Source organism: Paroedura picta, chromosome 3 (genome assembly GCF_049243985.1).
Source record: "Paroedura picta isolate Pp20150507F chromosome 3, Ppicta_v3.0, whole genome shotgun sequence".
Taxonomy (NCBI): Eukaryota; Metazoa; Chordata; class Lepidosauria; order Squamata; family Gekkonidae; genus Paroedura; species Paroedura picta.
Window position 1 is genome coordinate 130,005,755 of NC_135371.1, and position 21,992 is coordinate 130,027,746.

The 21,992-nt window shown below is 43.5% G+C and overlaps 2 protein-coding genes across 5 annotated transcripts in view; both read left to right on the forward strand.

Moving 5' to 3' along the window:
- The first annotated feature begins 1,741 nt into the window (after window positions 1-1,741).
- On the forward strand, window positions 1,742-17,321 carry WBP2 (WW domain binding protein 2). Of its 2 annotated transcripts, none has more exons than XM_077327762.1 (8): window positions 1,742-1,913; window positions 4,448-4,556; window positions 5,411-5,546; window positions 8,208-8,300; window positions 10,463-10,600; window positions 10,723-10,845; window positions 13,284-13,360; window positions 15,217-17,321. In XM_077327762.1, exons 1-8 carry the CDS (start codon window positions 1,855-1,857, stop codon window positions 15,268-15,270), a joined length of 789 nt encoding a protein of 262 aa, XP_077183877.1. In that variant the 5' UTR covers window positions 1,742-1,854; the 3' UTR covers window positions 15,271-17,321. The 2 variants fall into 2 exon arrangements, with proteins under 2 accessions (XP_077183877.1, XP_077183878.1); XM_077327763.1 differs by having other exon boundaries at window positions 10,726-10,845.
- Window positions 17,322-18,579: 1,258 nt separating this feature from the next.
- The window catches only part of UNC13D (unc-13 homolog D), an 80,763-nt gene continuing 77,350 nt past the window's right edge, over window positions 18,580-21,992 (forward strand). For all 3 annotated transcript variants that reach the window (XM_077327786.1, XM_077327793.1, XM_077327792.1), the window contains exon 1: window positions 18,580-18,690. The gene's annotated coding sequence lies outside the window, so the exon portion shown is untranslated. The remainder of the gene's footprint in view (window positions 18,691-21,992) is intronic.

The following is a 21,992-nucleotide window of genomic DNA, read 5'->3' on the forward strand; positions in this document are numbered from 1 at the left end:
CCCCTAGTGGATGCTGTGCTGCTGGAAGGGGGGAGGAGCATCTGAAAAGGTGATGCACATATTGTTTCTGGCACCCATTGCTTGTACTGTCAGTGGCCAACACTGCCCAGCAGTCACTGCTGTTTTCCTTTCAATATTCTCATGTTTTCCTCTCAAGCTTCTCAAGTGCCATGTTTTTGCTTGTTGGGTTTTAATGTATTTATATCCCAGATTGTTTTAATAGGGTTTTATAGGGGTTTTAGTGGTGATGTTTTGTAACCTGCAACCAGCCATTCTTGGCAGTGGCGGGAAATAAATTTGGTGTAGTGGTTAGGAGTGCAGACTTCTAATCTGGCATGCCAGGTTCGAGTCTGCACTCCCCCACATGCAACCAGCTGGGTGACCTTGGGCTCGCCACAGCACTGATAACACTGTTCTGACCGAGCAGTGATATCAGCGCTCTCTCAGCCCCACCCACCCCACAGGGTGTCTGTTGTGGGGGAAGGGAAGGGAAGGCGACTATAAGCCGCTTTGAGCCTCCTTAGAGAAAAGTGGCATATAAGAACCAACTCTTCTTCTAAAGAATAATAGCACCCAAATATTCACTGTGGTGGCCGGAATATGGATGATTCTGGCCAGGCTCTGCCCAATGAAGCTGACTCAATCCACTCTAAAGAGTGAGAGGGATGGGAGCCCTGTGCCTGGAGACTTGGCAAGGGGCTAGAGTCCTCACCCTCCTTTGGGACACCAGCAGTTGCATCCCCTGGCCACAGGTGACCAGGTACAGGGTTCAGCCAGGACTACAGTGACATCCCTGTGGACCATCTGCTGCACTCCTTGAAACTTCTGACTTCCAAAGGGAGTGTCAACTGTGCAGGGCCAGGTCTGCGCAGCACTAATGCCCTTGGTCCCCTATTCTGTTTTTCACAGTGATTTGGTCCCCTGAAAAGAAGAGTCAGTTTCCACCACTTGAGATGGTTTGGGCATGTGGCTGCCACATTATTGGTTAACCTGTAATTTATGCAAACAAGGCAGTGTTAAAGGAAGAAACTGTACATTCCCGTAGTGGTGCAGGTCCCATGCAGTCACCTCATGAAGGGTGGACATATAAGCTCCGCAGGCACTGGGCCATAGATGGTTGTAGGTGGCTGGGACCTGACTTGGCACGTGTAGCTATGGCATTTATCCTCATGGTAATCATGCTGCAGGAGGGCAATCAGGAAGGCTGATGCATGTATCTACTATGGCAGACTTTGGTTTTGCTGAGGTTGCTCAGAACCAAGATTGCTGGATAGCCACTGTGTTGGGAACCAAGCAGTTGAGACCCAGCAGGTTGAAGTAAGAAAAAGTCTTTATTTGGAGAATCAGGATAGGGATCAGCACATAGCACAAGCTCTTAGACAGGAATCTTGACAGAGACACTGGGACGGGGCAATATAAGCCCCCCTTTTTACATTTGTTAGTCCATCCATATACCAGGGAGCCAAGGTAGTAAGGGGCATTTCAACCACTGCTTTCTGCTCCCATTGAAAAGCAGGGGCTTTTTCCAGCTGTAACTTTAAGCATGCTATATGCTTACTCAGATAATCCCACTCTAGCGAATGGCGATTACTTTCATGTAAGCGATTTAGGTGTACAGCCTTAATTATGGAAAGACATTTCCGTTCCCTGCGAGATAATAGCGCTCCTACGGCGGCCTCACTTTATGGCAACAGACTACATTTCCCGTCATGCCTTTCTTGTCGCCGGTTCCTGTGTTGCCTGGAGCTTCATTACGCCGGAAATACCTGGCTGGGCCTGCGCAGTGGAGCTTCGCAACATCAACCGCTCGCGTTCGGCTGGACCCGGGGCAAGATCCGCAGTGGCTCCGCGAATATGGCGCTAAACAGGAATAATTCGGAGGAGGGAGGGGTTATTGTCAATAACAGTGAGAGGTAAGGGGCAGGCGGACAGGGAACGGAGCCGCACGGCGACACCTGCGCGTTCCTCTCCCGGCTTGTGGTGCCCGGCGAATCCTCGCGCCGTGGGATGCCCCTTCCGGGGGAGAAGGGGGTTCGCCTTAAATTGGCCGTGTCTTCATTCTGCCCCACTTCCTCCCTCTGTCGTGCCCCGAGGTGTTGATTCGGAAGCTGCCACCTTCGTAGGCTACGTCCCTTGTCGTTGCACGTGTAGTATTTATTTTTGTCCTGCGCCCACTTTTAAGAGGTTCGTGGGGTGGCTTACGAAGAACCTCAGCAATATCTACGCCAAACTGGTTTGGTTTAAAAGCAGAAAACCAGCAAAACAAGTTGACCACAGACTACCTCTTAACTTAAGACTGCTTCTTAACGTATTTAAAAAGTATGTCAGTACTTGGTAACTGGTACATTATCCCAAGCAGCACGTTTTTGCTGTGTCTGTTATAATGGAATTCTTTCACTGGATTAGCCTTAAAAGCCCATCTAATTTAACAGTGCCTCTGGTAATACCAAACTAGCTATCGCTGGGATTGTTTTGAATCCTCAGCCACTGCTAATTGAAGGAACACTGCCTCTCCACATGTGAGCTGCATTTTTGGCTGCTGCTGAGAACCAGTGGAGTGGTTACAGTGCTGGGCTAGGACTAGGAACTGAGGGTCTCGGGCTCAAATCTCCACTTAACCATGGCAACTTTCCTGGTGGTCTTGGACCACTTCTGGCCTACCTCGCAGGGTTTATGTGAGGAATAAATGGAGAGGAGACTTATATAAGTTGTCCCTATTGGAGAGAAAGGTGGAGCAGAAATGAAGTTAATATATTTGTTTGCCTGTCTTTTCTCCTAGAGCAAGTTGTTTCTCAGAGTTACTTCATATCCACAAGTCATGAGAGTAGTATGGCAAGTTTTCTACCATCTACACCAAGCCAATGTACTAGTGCCCAACTTGGCCCTGTAACACCTAGCTGCAGTGATCCATGTGATGATCACCTCTAGACTAGACTTCTGCAGCTCGCTCTACACAGGCCTACCCTTAACTTTGATCCAAAAACTGCAACTGGTCCAGAATGCTGCGATCAGGATCCTCATGGGTACTCTGTGGAGGTCCCTCATCAGGCCTACTCTCCAGCAACTGCTCTGGCTCCCAGTTGAATTCTGTATCAGATTTAAGATCTCTATGCCTACACCCCCCTCCCCCCAAGAGCCCTACGCTCTGCCACTTCCAACTGGCTAGTGATCCCTGGCCCCAAACAAGCATGTCTGATCTCAACCAAGACCAGAGCTTTCTCTGTACTGGCCCCCACCTGGTGTAATGAGCTCCCTGCCTGAACGCCCGCCCCGCCCGCAGTTTCATAGGGCCTGTAAAAGGGAGCTCTTCCACCAGGTGTTGGTTGAGACCGACTGATCCAACAGCACCTGCTGGGTCCCCAGAAACTCCTCCCATGATCTGAACCCAAACCGAGCAACCTACGGGATCATGTTTAGAATGTTAATGTTGTTATTGGGAAATGCTGTAATTCTGTTCTTTATGATGTTATGAATTGTGCTGTAGTATCCCTATGTTTTATTTAAACTACCGTGAGCCTCAGGGGAGGGCAGTATAGAAATATAAGAAATAAATAAATAGAAACAGGAGAAGCAGAAGCAAACTAAGCAACTATGAGGGAGCAATATACAGAAAGCAGGTCACAGCAAAGGCATGGCTGGAGTTGGCAGCTTTGTAGTAAACCCAAAAGGACAAGAAGTAGGAGCCAAGGTGTGTGTAGTGGTATGAATCATGAATAGTTTGGAAGCTCACATCTAGCTTGAAAGGGGATCCAAATGACCTATTTTGCTGATGTTTTATTCTAGCTTTCTTGGTTACTCCTTGTCTAGGGTTTCGCACCCTTGTCATACCTGTACATTATAGATTACTTCCAGTATAATGTTTCACAGCCTTTTCTGAGCTTCTTTAGGGGTTAGAAGTGCTCTGTGGATTCATGTTGTTCATTATTTATCTAATTTAGGCTTTGATATATTGAATTATTCAATCCTGTGAAAGTAAAAACCATGTGGGATTCTCATACAGTATTGTAGCAGGGTACGGAGGCTCTTGGTTTTAGCCAATCCTCCAGTCACTATATGTACTTCTGCAAATAACTGCTGAGTTTATCAGGCCTTGGCAGCTCAGGATGAGAAGTCCTGGCTACATCAAGAATCCTAACTTTGCTGCAGCTCTCTCCTTCCCCCCTTGTACCAGTGACCCGGCATGTCAGCTTTGTGAAGGCTCTCTGCAGCTTCTGTCAGCTCACAGAACTTTGATTATCCTAGCAATCAAGTATTGTTTTGGTAATATGTGTTTAGCAACATGAACAGAAGGGAGCATAAATGTAATCATGGCAAAGATGTGTAGAGCTCCACAGGTTGCGAATGGGCTGCGCTCTGACCTGTACTGGATTAGGGTATGTTACTTGTGCTATAAACCATTGCTGAGGAATAAATCTAAGTAACATGCCTCTCTTTTCTTTGTATATAGCATTTTGATGAATTATAGTCACATTGAAATAACATTCCATGATATGGAGCATATGCCAGATGCATTCAAAGGGACCAAGAAGGGGAGTGTCTTCCTGACCCCATATCGTGTAAGTAGGCAATCACTTTTATGTAAATAAATCCAGTATGGATAGGAGGAAGTCTAATGGAACCAGCAATAATTTGTTATTGAAACTTTAGGAAATTTCTACCCTGGTTTATGAGGTAGGACTTGAGTGATTCTTTTTTTTCTTGCTGGGAATAGAACGGCTGATTTATTTATTTATGTCTATGATGAAAAGGCATGTGGCTTTTCAGCTAGCTGATAGTGCATACATGGTAGTTAGTTCCACCTTGCTTCGTACAAAGGTTGGGTGTTTGGGAGCCCAGGCTGAGCATCTCTTTTTGTCTCCGCCAACTATCCTTCCATTATTTTGTGAATCCAAACAGGTAAAGACATGAAAGAAGCATGTGGTCTGTTATCAGATCACATGACTTTTCCAGCATGCTCTTTCCTGGAAGCTTCATATTAAGGTGGGGCCTTGGGTCCAAACTGAAGCAAACCCACCAATGGAGCAGAATGGTAGAAAAACGATGCTGATGGGAGGCAGAGTTCCTGCTGTTTATAAGAGCGGTGATGGGTAGATTTTTCAGGAGTTGTATGTATTTGCTTCATATTTCAATTAAAGCTGCATGGGAGCTGTGAGCCTTTCTGCAAAAAGGCCGAAAGCAGTGGTGCTAATATGGGTTTCTGGAACAGAACTGCTGTTTCATAGTAACTTGGCTGAGAGGTTTGTTGCCTTTCTCATGGATGGATGTTATAGAAACTTTGCCTTACCAAGTTTTATTTTAGTTTTTTAGGATCTGTCTTCTAGTAGAAACTTTGTTTTCTAAATATTTATTTTTTTTATTTATTTATCATACTTATATATGCTTTGACAACTGTGTCCTCTTTCCCTTGCAGGTAATCTTTGTGTCTAAAGGAAAGGATCCAATGCAGTCTTTCATGATGCCCTTTTATTTGATGAAAGACTGTGAGATTAAGCAGCCAGTTTTTGGAGCAAATTACATCAAGGGTTCAGTGAAGGCAGAGGCAGGAGGTATGTTCCCTACAAAAGCGATTCCATTTTCATGCATTTAGTATCATAAGTATGCGGCACAATGTAAAGAACTGGGAAGCTGAGAAAGAATTTTGGCTTCCTGTGCATATAGGACAACTTTGTTTCCAGATGTCACAGGTAATTCTTGTGAGGGCATAAGAATTGCAGCATGATCAAAAGTCTGTTTAGTCTAACAGCTGCCTGCCAGCAGTCAGTGACACTTCCCAGGAGAGCTTAAAAAGTAGCTTGTGTTGTATTGCTTCTGGGCATAAAGTTCTAGATACGAATGAATTGTACAAGGAGCCATCTCATGCTGGTGAACTGCTTGGGCAAATATTAGCTCTGTTTGGCCAGTGTGAGCCTGCTGCCCCACTGCATTTTATTGAATGATGCCAAGTTTGTTCTGAGAATGGATAATTTAATTTCTTATATTCATCTGCTAAAAAAAGAAGGCAAGCTGCGTAAATTGACTACATGAAGTCACTCTCAATTGTTAAATGAAAGAACCGTACTTCTAGTTCTTGTGGTTGCAAAGAACAGTGGGGTTGAGAAAGCATTTGGGTTGACCTTCCATTACTGGTCTTGTTGCCATTACTGCCTTTAGTAGTAAGTGGCTGAGTCACGGTATCCTCTCTTGTGTCCTTCTTCCTCTGTCCCATTATAACCGTGTTTAATCCAAGCCTTTGCTAAAACCCCTGCTTTGTTGTCGTGGCCTCTGTGCAGATACGACAACTTTGTTTTAAAGAACGCAACTTAAGGGGAAGGGTTCAGCCCACTTGTTCTTGCCTTTTTGCCATTATAATGAAGCAATATATTTTACAGAAATTGAGTTCATCTTTCCCATTCCACTTATTAACGTGGAATCAGCCAAATGATCTCTTCCACTTAGCATCCTTAAATGGCACACGGCAAACAGCAAAGCTATGCCTCCAAAGACCTGAGAAAGGTCATTGAGTTATAGCCAGAGCCTTATCTTGGCAGCAGTCTTATCTTGTTTGGCCATGCAGCACCACTTCTTTTCTTTGCAGGCCTCCTGCTTAATTGACTGGAAAGCACTTGCATAGCGTTTGCTTCTCCAGTCCCGGAAAGAGAGGCTGTTGCCAGAAGTTAAATTAGCAGTCCTCTGTCTCTTGCGTCAGGAAATTATCCCACTTTTCTAAAAAGAGAGCAGATTTGGACCCAGTGAATAGCCTGGAAGCTCTTGAAGCTGCAGCATTGTGGAAACTAAATTTTAAGTGTGGACCTGATCAATCCCTTGGTTGGGAGTTGTGTATAACAGTGAGTCGTGTGGGGTCATGTGACTATTTCCCATCCCTCAGGAGTTAGACAACCGCTGAAAGGAATTAAGAAAAGCCCTCTCTATAAAGCACAACAATGGTACACTCCTGATTTTAACTTTTCAAGATGGTTGCAGTAATGGAAGCCATCTCAAATGTTTTTGAAACTGAGACTGGGAGAGAAATATTTTAAATATAATATATTTGCAAAGCAGCTATTTAAATGAGGTTTAAATATTGGAGATTGTTCTTTTTCAAAATTCCTTTTAACTGATACTATTATGAAAATCAAATGGGGGAGAGCAGAAGCTTTTAAAGGTATCTGCCCGACTTGTACATCCAGAACTCCTTTGCTTTCATGGAATCTCTGGTTTGACTCTGTTCTGTCCCATCTCCACCCCACAATCACAATCTTTCTCAGTCACTAACCACCTCAGGCAGGTTCCTGGAGAGACAGCATTAAAATAATCTAAGTAAGTCGGTTTGCAAGACCTCGAGTTATAAAAAGAATCTGAATGTGATTTGGATAAATGGTTCAGATGATTTGTTCTGATCAAGAGGTTTTCTGTAATTCTGGAACAAGCAGTAGCTTAACTTCACTGTGTCCTAACCAATAACAGTAGCTGATTTTCTATCAAACTGGCTTTGCTGAATTAGCCCATGCTAACTCATGGAAATTTTAACTCCATGGTATTTTGGTCCACTAGTGGTTGGCAGAGAGACTTTTGCTGTCCTTTGTATTTCCTTTAACCTCATTCAGCAGAATTGTGTTTCTGATTCATGTACCTTTGGGAAATGTGAGTCTTTCAGTCTTCTAAAGACCAAGGCTATTCATGTTGTACATCCAGTAAGCTACAGTTGTGTATTTATGATATATTAACACAAATCCGAAATTTAAGCCAATGTTTATACTTGTCATATCCCCGCTCAAATTTTGTGCACAGGTTATTGAAGTTAGTGAAGAGTTTGGGATTTATTGGGAGTAGGTGTGGTTTTGGAGAGAGAGAGAGAGGTGAATAGATGAGTAGAGTGTAGAGGGGCAGTATATAAATTGAATAAATTAAATTAAATTAAACTGTAAAGCCTGGATTACGTATTTTCAGGAGCAATAAATCATGAGAATTTCTATGCTGCACAAACTCCTGCAGGGCTCTACATTATAGGTACAGGAACGTTTATGTAAACATTTAGGCTAGCCAAATTATGATAACTGTTTTTAAATTAAAAGGAGGGTTGCCTCCATTTCAAATTGTACTACCACTTTTTGAAAGAGTTCTTTGTGTCTTGAGAAGAAGCACTCTTGGAAAACAGCACTACTTGTGGGTACTACTTGTGGGGTTGTTGGAAGAATCTTTGGATTCCTATTTCATCTTTTACTCTCTAGGTGGTTGGGAAGGATCTGTAACATTCAAAATGACATTCTCAGCTGGAGGCGCCATTGAATTTGGACAGCGTATGCTTCAAGTGGCATCTCAAGGTATTTGAAGCCTTTTTCAAAATAAGAAAGCCAATTCAGCGAAACTAAGACAAGAGTCTGAAGGTTCTCTGTTGGTTGTGAGGGGTGTGCAAAAAACCCCTTTCCCTCCCTGTTTTGGTCTATTGGATCTGAAAATATGTTTGTACTTATTTTTCAGAAAGATCGAATATTTTGGGTCCAATAGAAGGGGAAAAAAATTTTTTTTTTAAGCCAGCTCAGCCCTGGGACTGGCCTGGCTTCTCCTGCAGTGGGGTTTCAAACCGCACTGCAGGAGAAATTATCCTCAGGATCTTCGTGGGGTGCGGAGGTTTCTTCCCGGTGCATGCAGAGCTGACTGAGAGGGCTGCTGTTGGGCAGTTTAAACCATGCCTCAGGAGAAGTTGGCCCCAGGATCTGTGTGATTTCCCTGCCTTTCAGAAACCCAACTGGGAGTGCTTCTGCTAGGAAGCTTTAACCATCTGACAGCAGATGCTATCTGCAGGATCTGCATGGGACAAGGAGATCTCCCAACTGGAAGTGCTTTTGCTGCTGGGTGATTTAAACTACCGTGCAGCAGATGCTGTCCCCAGGATGTACTCATTGGAGGTGGGGGGCATCACTCACTCCTGTGTGAAAACCTGAGAGGGTCAGCGGAAGCTCAGCTCCCAGTGCTACCCCAGCTAATTGGTATAGCTAAATATGCCTGAATAAAAGCCAGGAAAAAAATCAGCTTTTATTCAGGTCATCTATACTGGTAGTTGATCGTAACAAAGAATCTGTAATCAGCTTAAATAATACCCTAAAATACTGGTAAGGTATTTATAGGGTATTTATCATCTCAGTTTAGTTGAATGCACATCCCTAGATCTAATCTAGACTAGACCAGGTGCAGGGACCTTAATTTAAATATATCTCCACAGGAGGGAAAAGACCTACAACAGGGAAGTTGTTCAGAGGGGAGCGGAGGGACATGGTGTTCCTGTACATTTTTTCCTCATAGGGAGAATACCAGTTTGGGGGCAGGATTTATATCAGGAAATCTTCAGGAGAGAAAACCATTAACCCTCCCTCCCTCTTCTCTCTGAACAATTCCAATCCAATTTCCCCCTTCTGTGGTTGCTTTTAACATTAAAGAAAGAGAGACATCTGGGTGATCTAATAATCACATTCTTTCCATTTTGTATAGTTAGACTAAACTGCACTTTTAAAATGAGCCTTGATTTCTGCAGTGTTCCATGAGTCTACTTTAGAGCGTGAAATAGGTTCCTTCATATCAGAGTCCGTACCCAGAACAGATGTGCTCTGTTTAATGGGCCATTGGGACAGCTGACATCCACAGGCTAATCATATATCTTACCCTCTCAGTCTTCCTTTTCATTATCGTGCTTAGCAGTACCCGCCCTCAGCTTCAGGCAGCCTCTCTCCTAGTCTCAGGTAGCTGAGAGTCACAGAATCCAGCAGTGTTTGCAGTTCTCAGGTCTTCTGCTTCCAGCTCTCTTGGTGGTACATGGGGCATAAGGAGGGGGTCCAAGACCTGCTTGCTTGCCAAGGGTTTTGAGGGGGTTTGGATGGCAGGCATTTGCTAAAGGGGAGCGGAGAGGGTTGTGGGATTTGTTGTTTTGAAGCATGTGGAATGGTGGGGTATAAAAGTTTTAACAAATTTTGCTCATTGTTTTCCCTTAGCCCTTTCCCATCCTCACTCAATCTCACCTGTCTTAACACTAGGGGAAAATCAGAACATGCTACATGTAGGGGTTCTGACTGCTTGGGGGGGGGGGGAAATATCCTGCCTCTTTAATGAAGGCTCAGTGAGATGTGATTTAGCATGCAATGCTATTTACCTGCTACCATGGAAAGCTTCAGCAGTTCATCTCCATACAGCAAGCTTCTATTAAAGGGGCAGGTCATTTTTCTGCAAGACTGTTGGCAACCATTGCATTCCAGGAGGCCTCCTCCTTTCCCACTGTACCAGATTATACCACCTTTTGAACATAATGCAGGAAGGAGCTCTGAAAGAATGAAGATTGCATTGCATTTATAGGACATGGCTTGCTGTCTGTATGCCCTGTCTTTTATGTATTGTAGGAGTGAACTGTAGCCCTATAGTAGTTTTGACTGTTATGATCTTGAAATACGATTGCCAGCTGAGGCTACAAAAGAATTGGCTTATCTTTGTTTTGCAGCTTCAAGAGGCGAGGTCCCCAATGGAGCTTATGGTTACTCATACATGCCAAATGGGGGTTATACCTTTCCACCCCTTGCTGCCAATGGGATGTACCCTTCTCCTCCTGCAGGGTATCCCTATCCACCGCCACCTCCTGGTGAGTCTTGAAAGTGAAACTCCATGCAGTTAGAATGAATTATAAACATGGGAATGCATACCCTTTTGTTGAGGTCTGACTTGGTCAACTGTGTCTACATTCGGAGTCTTTCTGCCTTGCAGCAGAGTTCTATCCTGGTCCCCCAGTAGATGGAGCCATGGGATACATGCAGCCTCCTCCTCCTCCCTATCCTGGGCCCATGGAGCCACCTGCCTCAGGCCCAGACCTTCCATCTACACCAGCAGGTATGTAATGTACCCAGAGTCCAGATCTGAAATATGAAAGGAATGGGCAAGGACTTCTGAAATCTGTATTAATCAGATTTGCTACATTTGAAGTCACCCATAGCCTTTCAAGGAACCTTTCAAGGAAAAGGGCTTATGGTTTGGGAAGGCTATAATGTCAAGGTGGTGTTTTTTCTCTAGAGGGTGAGTTGCTAAAAATGGTACAATTGAGGTTTCATGTTAGTCATCTCTTTCTGAAAGCAGAACTATCCGGCTGTATTGACAAAGGAACAGTAGTTTCTTAATTTCACAAGTGCAATTAATCTTGAAGGCAAAAGTGATTTTCATTTGGGCTGATCCTGCGTTGAGCAGGGGGTTGGACTAGATGGCCTGTATGGCCCCTCCAACCAATTCTGTGATTCTTCTAGACCTGGGATCCTTAAGTAGGATTTTAATCAGAAAAGGGAAACTGAGCAATTCCATCAACAAATGAGCCACCAGGCAAAGACTGAATTCTTTTTTCCAATGGGGTAAACTTTTTTGGACTACTGGAGATAGAATAGCAGTCCAAGTTTGTTTTCATTGGCAACACTGAATAATATGCATAGGAGAAGAGCTCGGAGGAGAGGCTTTTTAAGCACTGCTGATGACTGAATTAGACTCTTGTTGGAAGACTTGGGCCTCTGTTGAATAGCAGCTGTGGTGAGGAAAGTTACAATTTGATGCAGAGAAGCAGTTAATGGGAGGATAAATGCTTAACGCTTTCCCTTTCCACTCAGTTCTCTCCATCCATTCCCCTAGTCATCTTTTCTCTTTTTAAAAATAAAAACAGCTTTTAAAATTAGATTTTCACAAAACAATATCATAATAATATAAGACATTTCCTAGTCTCAAGCACAGAAGGAAACGGAGGCATCCTTTTATTATTCCATAGCATTACAATAATGTGCAGTAAACTGATCTGAATAATGAAATTTTTCTCTGTGCCTTTGGATACATTAATTTAGTTAATAATGCCATATTCCACATTCTGACGGAGATTCTAGCTTTTTCCATTGTGCTGTTGTAGCAAATTTAACAATGATAAGTAAGCTAAGTTAAGAGCCTCTGGTGGTGCAGGGTGGTAAGGCAGCGGACATGCTGTCTGAATCTCTGCCCATGAGGTTGGGAGTTTGATCCCAGCAGCCGGCTCAAGGTTGACTCAGCCTTCTATCCTTCCGAGGTCAGTAAAATGAGTACCCAGCTTGCTGGGGGGTAAACGGTAATGACTGGGGAAGGCACTGGCAAACCACCCCGTATTGAGTCTGCCATGAAAACGCTAGAGGGCGTCACCCCAAGGGTCAGACATGACTCGTTGCTTGCACAGGGGATAAAGGTAAAGGTAAAGGTATCCCCTGTGCAAGCACCGAGTCATGTCTGACCCTTGGGGTGACGCCCTCTAGCGTTTTCATGGCAGACTCAGTACGGGGTGGTTTGCCAGTGCCTTCCCCAGTCATTACCGTTTACCCCCCAGCAAGCTGGGTACTCATTTTACCGACCTCGGAAGGATGGAAGGCTGAGTCAACCTTGAGCCGGCTGCTGGGATTGAACTCCCAACCTCATGGGCAAAGCTTTCAGACGGCTGCCTTACCACTCTGCGCCACAAGAGGCTCTTGCACAGGGGATACCTTTACCTTTAAGTAAGCTTAAGACCAATTCTGCATCTGAAAGGGCTACACGCCCTTTTAGATAACCCAATGGAATAACACGTGGGTCAGCATTTCATTAACAAAGTGAATTGCTAATATCCCAAAAGGTTGAGTTTTCAAACCTTAACTAAAAAAAGAAGAAAAAAATCCACCAGGTTAAAAGCATGTTAAAACCCCACCCACTCTGTTTCGTGTATGTGGATTAGTCTGTGTGGAGGAGGTGCTAGCCACTTTATTCCTGGACACAGCAAACACTTCATACCTGCCTTCACTTCAGCAATCCGGTTCCTGCAGCTAAGTCAGCAGGTCCCTACTAAGGATTTGTCCAGTACTGAGCAACCAATGGTAGAACTTCGCAGGATGGTTCAGGGGTTGCTGCTGGGTGGGGGAGGGTCTGATGCAGAATGAGCCTCACACTGCAGGTGCTAAAACACATGCTTAGTGTCAGATGCATTTAGGAGCAGCTTTGAATCAATTCTTAGATTGGACAACAGAAGAACATGGTTGGTTCCCAGAACACAAAAGGTTCAAGACTAGCTGACTCTGAGGGGGTCTTCGGAGTAGTCTGTGATTGTTTGTATCCAATGCTTCCTGCCACAAGGGGTTTGGAAGGAACAGTGCTTATCTTGGAAAGAGACCTGAGACAACTGTGGAGGGAGGGAACTGCTGAGCAGTGACATCCTTGTGGTGGTGTCTGTTCAGTCTTTGCCTCGTCAGATGCTACATTCCGAATGGCTGCTCCTGGCTGACTTGTGCTAATTTTTCCTACAGCTGAAGCTAAGGCTGCAGAAGCTGCTGCAAGTGCTTATTACAGCCCAGGCAACCCACACAATGTCTACATGCCCATGGTAGGTGTTGCCCATTCTCCTGTGTGTCAAGGATTTTTGTCTGAGAAATGAAAAGATCTGCCAGCCTGCTTTCACGCATCCCCAGCAATCTGATATTATGAGATAGTTTGTATGGTAGAGGGATACTGTCAGTGAGCAAAGCAAATTAATGTCAGTGTTGGAGGAGGGGGCAAGAAGGATCTATGATCCAGGTGCCAATAGAAGCAGAAAGTTAAAATATATCTCGGTGACAAAAACAGCAAGACTTCTTTTTGTTAGGCCCTGTCATCTGGCCTGACTAGTGGAAGAAAAAAATTATTAAATATTGGTGAAATGGGTGCTGTCCATTTATGGGCTGGGAGGTGGTGACTTAATCAAGGCCAATCTGCGGACTCAGGGCAGAACAAGTCTCTTGAAATTCAAGCTCCTTAACCATGTGGAAGAACCAAAGTAAACAAGGAGGGAGCAATTTTCCAGGTTGTTTTAAAAGGTTGCTTTTAAGCTCTTTAGCATGGTGGAGTATGTTTGAAGTAGCAAATTTGATCCTGTGGTTAGTGTGAGCTAAATGTTTTGTATGGGGTGGACTACATATTTTCTAGAGATTTGCATTCACAGTGTCACTACTTAAAATGCAACCCAAATAATGCCCAGTTTGTTACCCTCATGAGGTAACCTAATGTGAGGAAAATTACACTCAAGATACAGGGGCATTCGGTGAAGCTCTTGTGTGCCCTTTGTGCCCCTGCTCCTTGATGGAAACCAGGGAGTTTGACAGGGGTTAGAAGAACACTGTGTGTGTTTACTTATGTAGAGTGTAGCGTTTGCTGTTTCTGTAAAATGGGCCCCCATTCTCACCATATCAGGTTCTGGTGGTAGAAGGTCCTCATTTCTCCTTATCCTTGATCTTTAAGAAAAAAATTATTGGCTGACAATGTGGGGGCAGTGTAAATTCCTTGGATGAGGGATACAGGATGAGAATCAGTGTGGGTAGTGTCAGAACAGGATTTGGGAGATCTGGGTTCAATTTTCCACTTTATGGGTTCAAATCCCCACTTTTATTATGAAAGCTTGTTAGGTGACCTTGGGCATGTCACAGACTATTAGCCTTGCCTAACTCACAGGATTATTGTTCCAAGAACATGGAGAAGGACTAATGTTCTAAACAGCTTTGAGTTCCACCTGGGGAGGAAACTGGAAGAATGAATGAATGAATGAATGAATGAATGAATGAATGAATGAATGAATGAATGAATGAATGAATGAATGAATGAATGAATGAAAATACTGTACCTGGGAATGGCATCCTCATTAGATAGGGAGGGAAATGTTCAGTGCAGGCAATATAGAACCCTTTGCTGCATCTAGAATGGGTATGTCTTCTATATGCCTGGAGAAAGGGAGCCCACTGAAACTAGCACAGATATGGAACACAGATTGATAGCATGCACAAGCAAAATTATTATTATTTTTGTCAATATATATATTTATTTTCATAAAGATAAAGATAGAACAGAACAAATAGTATAAATTGTTAATACAAAGAAAGATAGGTTATGCTCTTCATTTGTTACACTTAATTCCCCATTTCATGTCCCCTTTTAGTTTATTTTCTTAAATAATTCAGATAAGGGCCCCATTGTTCTTGGAACTATCGGTGTCAGTTTGGCCATTTTTGCAAAGTCTGCTAGTTTGTTCAACCAGTCTTCTATCGAAGGTAGTTCTTGCGTTTTCCATTTCTTGGCCAGAACCACAAGCAAAATTATTAGCAAATTGTGCTTATCTCTAGTATTCTAGCTGTGTAGATTGTGCTCATTCAAGTATTTACTTGAAGCTGTGCAGTTTCTTACATGCAGTTTCTTCTCTTCCTGTCATCATAGGACCAGCCTCCTCCTCCTCCTTATTTTCCACCAGAGGACAAGAAAACTCAGTAAAGCAGCCACCTCTCATTGCTTCCTTATTTCCATTTGGCTAATGTTGATTAGAGAGATGATGGTGATAAGGAGAGGCTAGTCTCCTTCCTATACACTTAACTTCCACAAGCAGCAGCAGTCAATATGAGTGCCATCAGAGAAGAGATTTTAAAGTTCCTTGGATTTATCATACATCAACCTAAGAATCTACTATTCCTTTCTCTATGAATCGTGCTCTGTGCCGACAAATAGCAAAGAGAAAATTTGTTCCTCTCTTCTTTTTTTCTCCTCTTCTGGACAAAGACTTCTTCAAGCTGAAAATCAGCTAACAGATAACAAAACAGGACTGTTGGCGCCTTGTTGCATTGATCAGCTCTTGCATGGTGCAACTTTGGAAGAAAACTAACTCTTTGATCTACTGATCAGCTTCAGTGCATGAACGCTGCCGTGGTGCAAAAGGAAATACTCTGATCACCTAATGCCGTATACTTACAACACTGGTTCTGTTATGGACCCCGAGATTTTCTGCCTCCTCTTCCACAGGATGCATATATGGTGGCTTCTATGCATCATTATTTCTATCCAGCCACTTCCACATTGTGATTATTTTGTTCTTTATAGCAAAATGATGGCTGCATCTTTTGGGGCCAGTAAAGCATCTGAGCCTGTATGGTGACCTTCGTAGATTGGTTGCCTGAACTCATTTCTAATAGCTAAAAGAAAGAAGGTAGCTTACATATTTTGATCGTTTAAAGAATTTATTTATGTGTTTATTTATTTTTATCCCAAATATCCTATATAGGAGCTTTCCCTCTCCCCTTTTAGCTGCACGGAGCTCAACAAGCGTTCCTTCTCCTTCAGGCAAACAGCAGATTGCCTTACAATGATGCCCTCTAGCTGTAATGTTAACAGTAGTGAATGCCATACATAGCAAAACCATGAGAAGTGGTTGAACAGTAAAACTGTGCTGTGGTTCCTGTTTTTCCTGCACCAATTGTTGGGAGGGGAAAAGGGGAACTGTTAAAGATGCACCTTGTGTGCTTGTGACGGCAGTCCTTGGGTTCACATCTGGCTCCCAAAGATGTCAGAAACCTGGTGTGCTCAGGAATCGGCCTGCATGCCCAGACACTTAGAAAGCCACTATAATTTCATCAGCATCACTTCTGATTTATACAGGGATAAAATTAAAGCCTGACTTGTACACATTCTCCCACCTTTTCTGGATCTCCTGCAACTCATGGTAGTGCAAGTGTTTGAAATAGCAGCTCTCTGGATTGCTAACTTACTGAGCCAGTGCTGGAAACTCAGACTCCTTCTAAAGTCACTTTGATGCTGGGTCTTGGGCATTGATTTATTCTAGCTGTGGGCACATTGGAGCAGGGAGTGCCAACTGCTTCCTGTTGTTGCTGCAGATGCATCTCAAGGGCGATGGGGCAGTGAGGTGGGCAGATGGTAGCATCAGTTGCCAGGAAGATGGCAAAGCAGGATGGCTTAACTACATGCCTTTGCAATGCTAGATTCTTGCCTCCCTGACTTAGCTATGCATTTCGTTTTGTGTAACATTATTGACTTTGTGAGTTTCCGGGTGGGGGGAGTGGAGATGCAAAGTTGTTTGTACAGAATGCCCCTGTTCGTATTGATCTCCAGTAGCATCTGCTGCTGCAGAATCAAGTGGCAGCCATGTAGATCTGACAGGGCACGCAGCTTTTCTGACAGGAAGCAAATCCTGGGGGTGCTGCAGAGCCAGAGCTCAAATTTCCTGCAGTAGCAGGAGCTTTCTGAAATTCCAGCCATGTAGTTTGCCTGGCAATCAAAGCAGGCCTTAGTTTGGTTTCCCAAATGCTTACTAACTAAGAAGCATTGGCCATGCATGCACTCTCCTGCCTCCCTCTTTCCACCTTGTGCACTGACTTACCCTAGATCTGCTAATTAAACTGCAATGATGTAAAGAAATAGTTATTTGAAGAATTGGTATGTATTTTAGGGAGATTAATATATTTCAGCACTACTTTTGAATGCAAGGCTCTCTTTTGATTTGCTAAGACTGTGCAGTAAAGATAACCTAAATTAAACATTTCTGGCTCAATTTGTTTGTGTACCAAAGGCAAATGCTCCAGGGTCTCCTCTCATTTGTTTATCAATTAATTTATTATACCTTCCTCCCCTGAGGCTCAGGACAGTTCACAGGAAACATAAAAGAACAATACATTGAACTCGCTTTTTGTGTCAAGTAGAAATACAGCAATGGTAATAATAATAACAGAGGATGCTATTTTATTTCTGAAACTACACATTAGCATTGGGCTTCAGCCATTTGCTAAATACTAATGCTGCTGCCACCATCGGAAAGCTCAGGTGGGTGTTGGGATCCAGGAATTGCCTCTAGGATTTGCCTCTAGGATCTACCACTGCTTATTCTTGATACATCCCAGAACCTGCAAGAAGATGCAAAATCCAGAGGCCTTACCCCACCCACCCCTCCCTTCCTCCTCACATTTGATCTTTTACGACTCTGTTCTGGCTTGCAACAGGATTTTCTGAACTGGTTGAGAGTGTAAAAACACACCCACACATAAAATTCTTTTTGCAAAAGATGGAATGCAAAGAAAAGAGCTCTGCTTTGAAGCAGATTATGCCTACCTTGTCCTGGCCCCCATCTCGTGGAATGAGCTCCCAGAGGAGATCAGGGCCTATTCTGCATTGAATGGTTTTTCCTGCATTTATTCTTACTGATCACCCTTTGATTCAGGACGGACATAGTAGGTGATCTGCAACAGTTTCCCTCGAACGGAAGAAGTAAGAGTCCCACAGAGCCTGCAAAAGGGAGTTCTTCCAGCCAGGGATTTGGTTGAGGTCAAACGAAACCAGCATCACCCGCTGGGCCCCTGCACCTCCCTCCCAGGAATCCATGGACCTGAACCGAATCATGGACCTGTTCGATTGTTATCCTGTTAAATTGTTATTCTCAGTATAATCTTAGTTCAAAGAGAGCTCTGGCGAGTTCGGTTTGCATTGCAGAGATCATTTTAACAACTCCACCCAGTTAGTGCTATTTACATTCCTGCCCAGTAGAGGTTTGTCCCTGTCTTAGCAACATTATGGCTTTTTCTTTTATCTTAATCACTGTCAAAAGCCCATCCATCCCATCCCATTTTATCTACTTGCACTCTAGGTGGTGAGGTCGCTCCAAAGCAATGGATTCAGAAATGTGCGAGAAAGGACATGGGAAATGGCTGTGAAATAATTTAAGGCGGCTTCAGAAGGGCAGGGCAAGTTCCAGCTTGATAAGTAGTGACAATATTGCAGAACTGAAACCAGTGGGTTGAATCAGAGGGAACCGCTTACAGAAAAAGCCTTCAGTCAAAGTGGCTCTATCAAAGGTGGTTGAAAATATGAGAAATAGCTGCCTGCTGCTTGGGGCTTCATAATCGGCCTTCTGAGGTGAGTCACTTTGTTCTGCTTAATAATAGGGCTAGAGAGGGATAAGCAGGCACAACTCAAAGGAGTTCTGATGCGTCAGTCTTATTACCCAGTCTTCTAATTTAGATGGAGGCTATGGTTTTACACAAATGGAAAAGCATTAGCCCAAAGGCTTCTGGAGTTAGCTGATCTGGATTCTAGCTACAGTTACTTCTGGAGCTTTTGGAAAAGGGGTGAAGAAAAGCAAAATAATAATTGAAGAAAGCAGCAAGAAGATGGCACATCAAATGTGTTTTCATATGGCATGTGTGTGATGTAGCCAGGAGATCCTAATATTGTCTGGCTGCCAGGCAAGAAATGTTCAGAGATGGTTTGCCATTGCTGCCCCCACATCACAACTCTGGTATTCCTAGCAGGTCAGCCATCCAAGTACTAGTCAGGGCCAACCCTGCTGAGCTTCTGAGATCTGACCTGATTGGGCTTACCTGGGCTATCCAGGTTGGGCATCCAATGTGTAATTGACAGGCACTGGACATGGGCACTGCAGATTTCCAAACCTGAAATCTGTATGTACTAAGAGCTCTGGAGAGGAGATGTGCATCACCCACACATAAGGGAATGATCTGATTCTGATTGTTCAAGGTCACAGGTTTCTTGCTTCCCTTTGGCCATTTTTCACCCAGGCTCTCAGGCCTTATTCAACCTTCCCTTCCGATCCAAATCACATGTTTTCCTTCTGATCCTGCTATCTTTTGTGCAACATTACTTATGTGGATGTTGATAGTCCAACTCTAAACATAAACAGTTCTCAACTTGGCCTAATCTGTGCATACTTAAATTTGGACACTGGAGCAATTAACCAACAAGGCAGCTCTTTCTACTAACCTGGAAAATGTCCCTTGTTTGTAGAAAAATCAAAAAATCTTCAAAAAATATCAGTGGGTTAAAAACCCCTAACCAATAGAAGCAGCACCTATAGCTTTCAATAAATTAATATCAGTAGCTGTTGATAGGCAACCTCAACAAGTATTCCCAGATTTTAAACTGTGGTTTATGTCAGTAAAAGGGAGGTGACAGGTCTGTTTTGGACTTGGAAGGAGAACTCTTTCAGACCAGGTCTGGCATCAACCATAAGGCAACTTGCTACCAGTCCAGTGTGCAAGACTCCTCCATGACTGGTTGCTTACTACTGTTTAACAACAGCCACCTTACAAAAAAAAATCCAGTGTAAGACAGTTATTAGAATTTTAGACTAGGATCTTGGGGACCCAAGAGTGAAATGCTCCATCATCACAGGCCCTCCGATCCAACACTGCCATTGAAGGCAAAAGGAAAAAAAGAGCCCTCAGTCAAACCGCTGATGTCCTACAAGCTGCCAGAGCAAGATCAGCTTGCACACATTTGCAAAAGGCAATGCAACAATTAGCTGCCTGGAGCAGGCTTTTATTTCAATTACCGTATATACCTGCATATAAGCCGAGGAGGCCTTTTTCAGTGTGAAAAAAGGTGCTGTAAAACTAGGCTTATACACGAGTATATAGGGTACCTCACAGGATTGTTGTAAGGGTAGAGTGTAGAAGAGGATAATTATATAAGTTACCTTGAGAGTCCCCATTGGGGGAAAGGGAAGGCATACATGTAAATAAATAATACATATAACTGAAGATGGTGGACAGTTTAAGTTGGTTGGTGGGTAGGCAGAAGAGGAGGAAGCAGGTAAAGTTGAGGATATGACAAAGATAGCGGAAATACTGTGGAGGTGAAGATAAAGAATGTGAGGTGCCCCCCACAAATCCTTGCAACTTTTCTACCCCACAGTTTAGTTCAACCTGGTCAACCAGCACTGCACAACTGGGTCACAATTTCCCCTGATCACATGCTGCTAAGGACAGAAGGAAGCAGGGAAAGGAAATGACTTCTGCAAGTCTTTGTGGGATCCCCCTTGTGTAACTGAATAATCTTAGATGTTGAATCTTACTGGGTACCTGCAATCATTGATATTCCTATGCAAAATGTAGACTCTTAATGGCTACCATGCCTGACCCAAGTTGTTATCCTGCTCTTCTCCAGCCTATTTACCAACCCTGTTTCTTTGCAGGACAGATACAGTATTTTATGGACTGTTTCAGGCACATATGCTAGCTCTGTCTCTTCAGAAGACTGGGTAATTCATCTTGCAAATTTTAATCATTACAATCAATCATCCTCTAATATCATATTTGCCTTTTGTCCTGGTCAGTTTGCTTGAAAATCTGTTTGCATTAAGACTGCCACCCAAATGTTTATGGACCACTCATATTTCAAAAGCTTTGCCCATAATAAGCAATAAAGCCCATAATGGATGCTGCCTGTCATTGTGCAAAGGCAGAATGAAGCATCCAAGTATAGATTTCAATCAGTATTTGCCATTTCGAAAACATGGAGGGATGGCTTCTCTGCAGAGATTGCAAATCCTCAAGAATGCTTTTAAAATTAGTAAGGTTAACTATTTACGAAGAAAACAACAATTCGTTTCATAATATCCACTCCAAAAAATTTATAGGCCAATAACTTGGTTAGTTTGTTGTAACAACAACTAAACAACATATTAAAGACAAGGTTTAATTGTAGTTTAATTTATGTGAATTAGAACACACTTCATTTTATGTATGAAAATGATATTTGACATCTTTCTGTTTATAGATGAGATCTGTTTGGTATGTTAATTGAACATTAATTGAGCCTTCGGGGAGGGCGGTATATAAATACAATACAAAAAAAACAAACATCTGAAGTGGAAGTTCTAGTCTTGACAGAACACTAAAACCAATAGAATAAAATTCACTGGAAAACTGCATTTTTGTTTTTGCTAGAGTGGCACCCTTTGAGGCTTTATTGAGGACGGGGGCTTTCAGATCAGTAGCAGAGTGTCCCAGTTTCTTTCTCCCAGGAGATCAGGCTGCTGACCTGACAGTTACCTTGTTGAACAACCTCAGCAACAGAAGCTTCAAAGGGAGATTCCAGTTTGTTGAATTAGAGCAGGGGTAGGCAGTCGCCAGCAGGCCAGGTCATTCTTCTAGACCTGCAGGGCCAGTTTTCCACTCAAGAAACTGAAGCAAGCCCCTGAGGCGTTGGCAGCAAGGGAGAAGGCAAACAGCTTGCCTCATTGATCACCTCTGCAACCGGCTGTCAGATTGTTCCAAGGAAGCTACTGAAATGTTGGTAACATCCCTGAGGTGGGTTTTGCTTGTTACCGGTGTTGTTAACTCTCTTAACTTTCCCATCCCACCCATTTTGTGTCTGCTGACACACCAGCATCTTCAAAGGCTGATTTTTTTTTAACC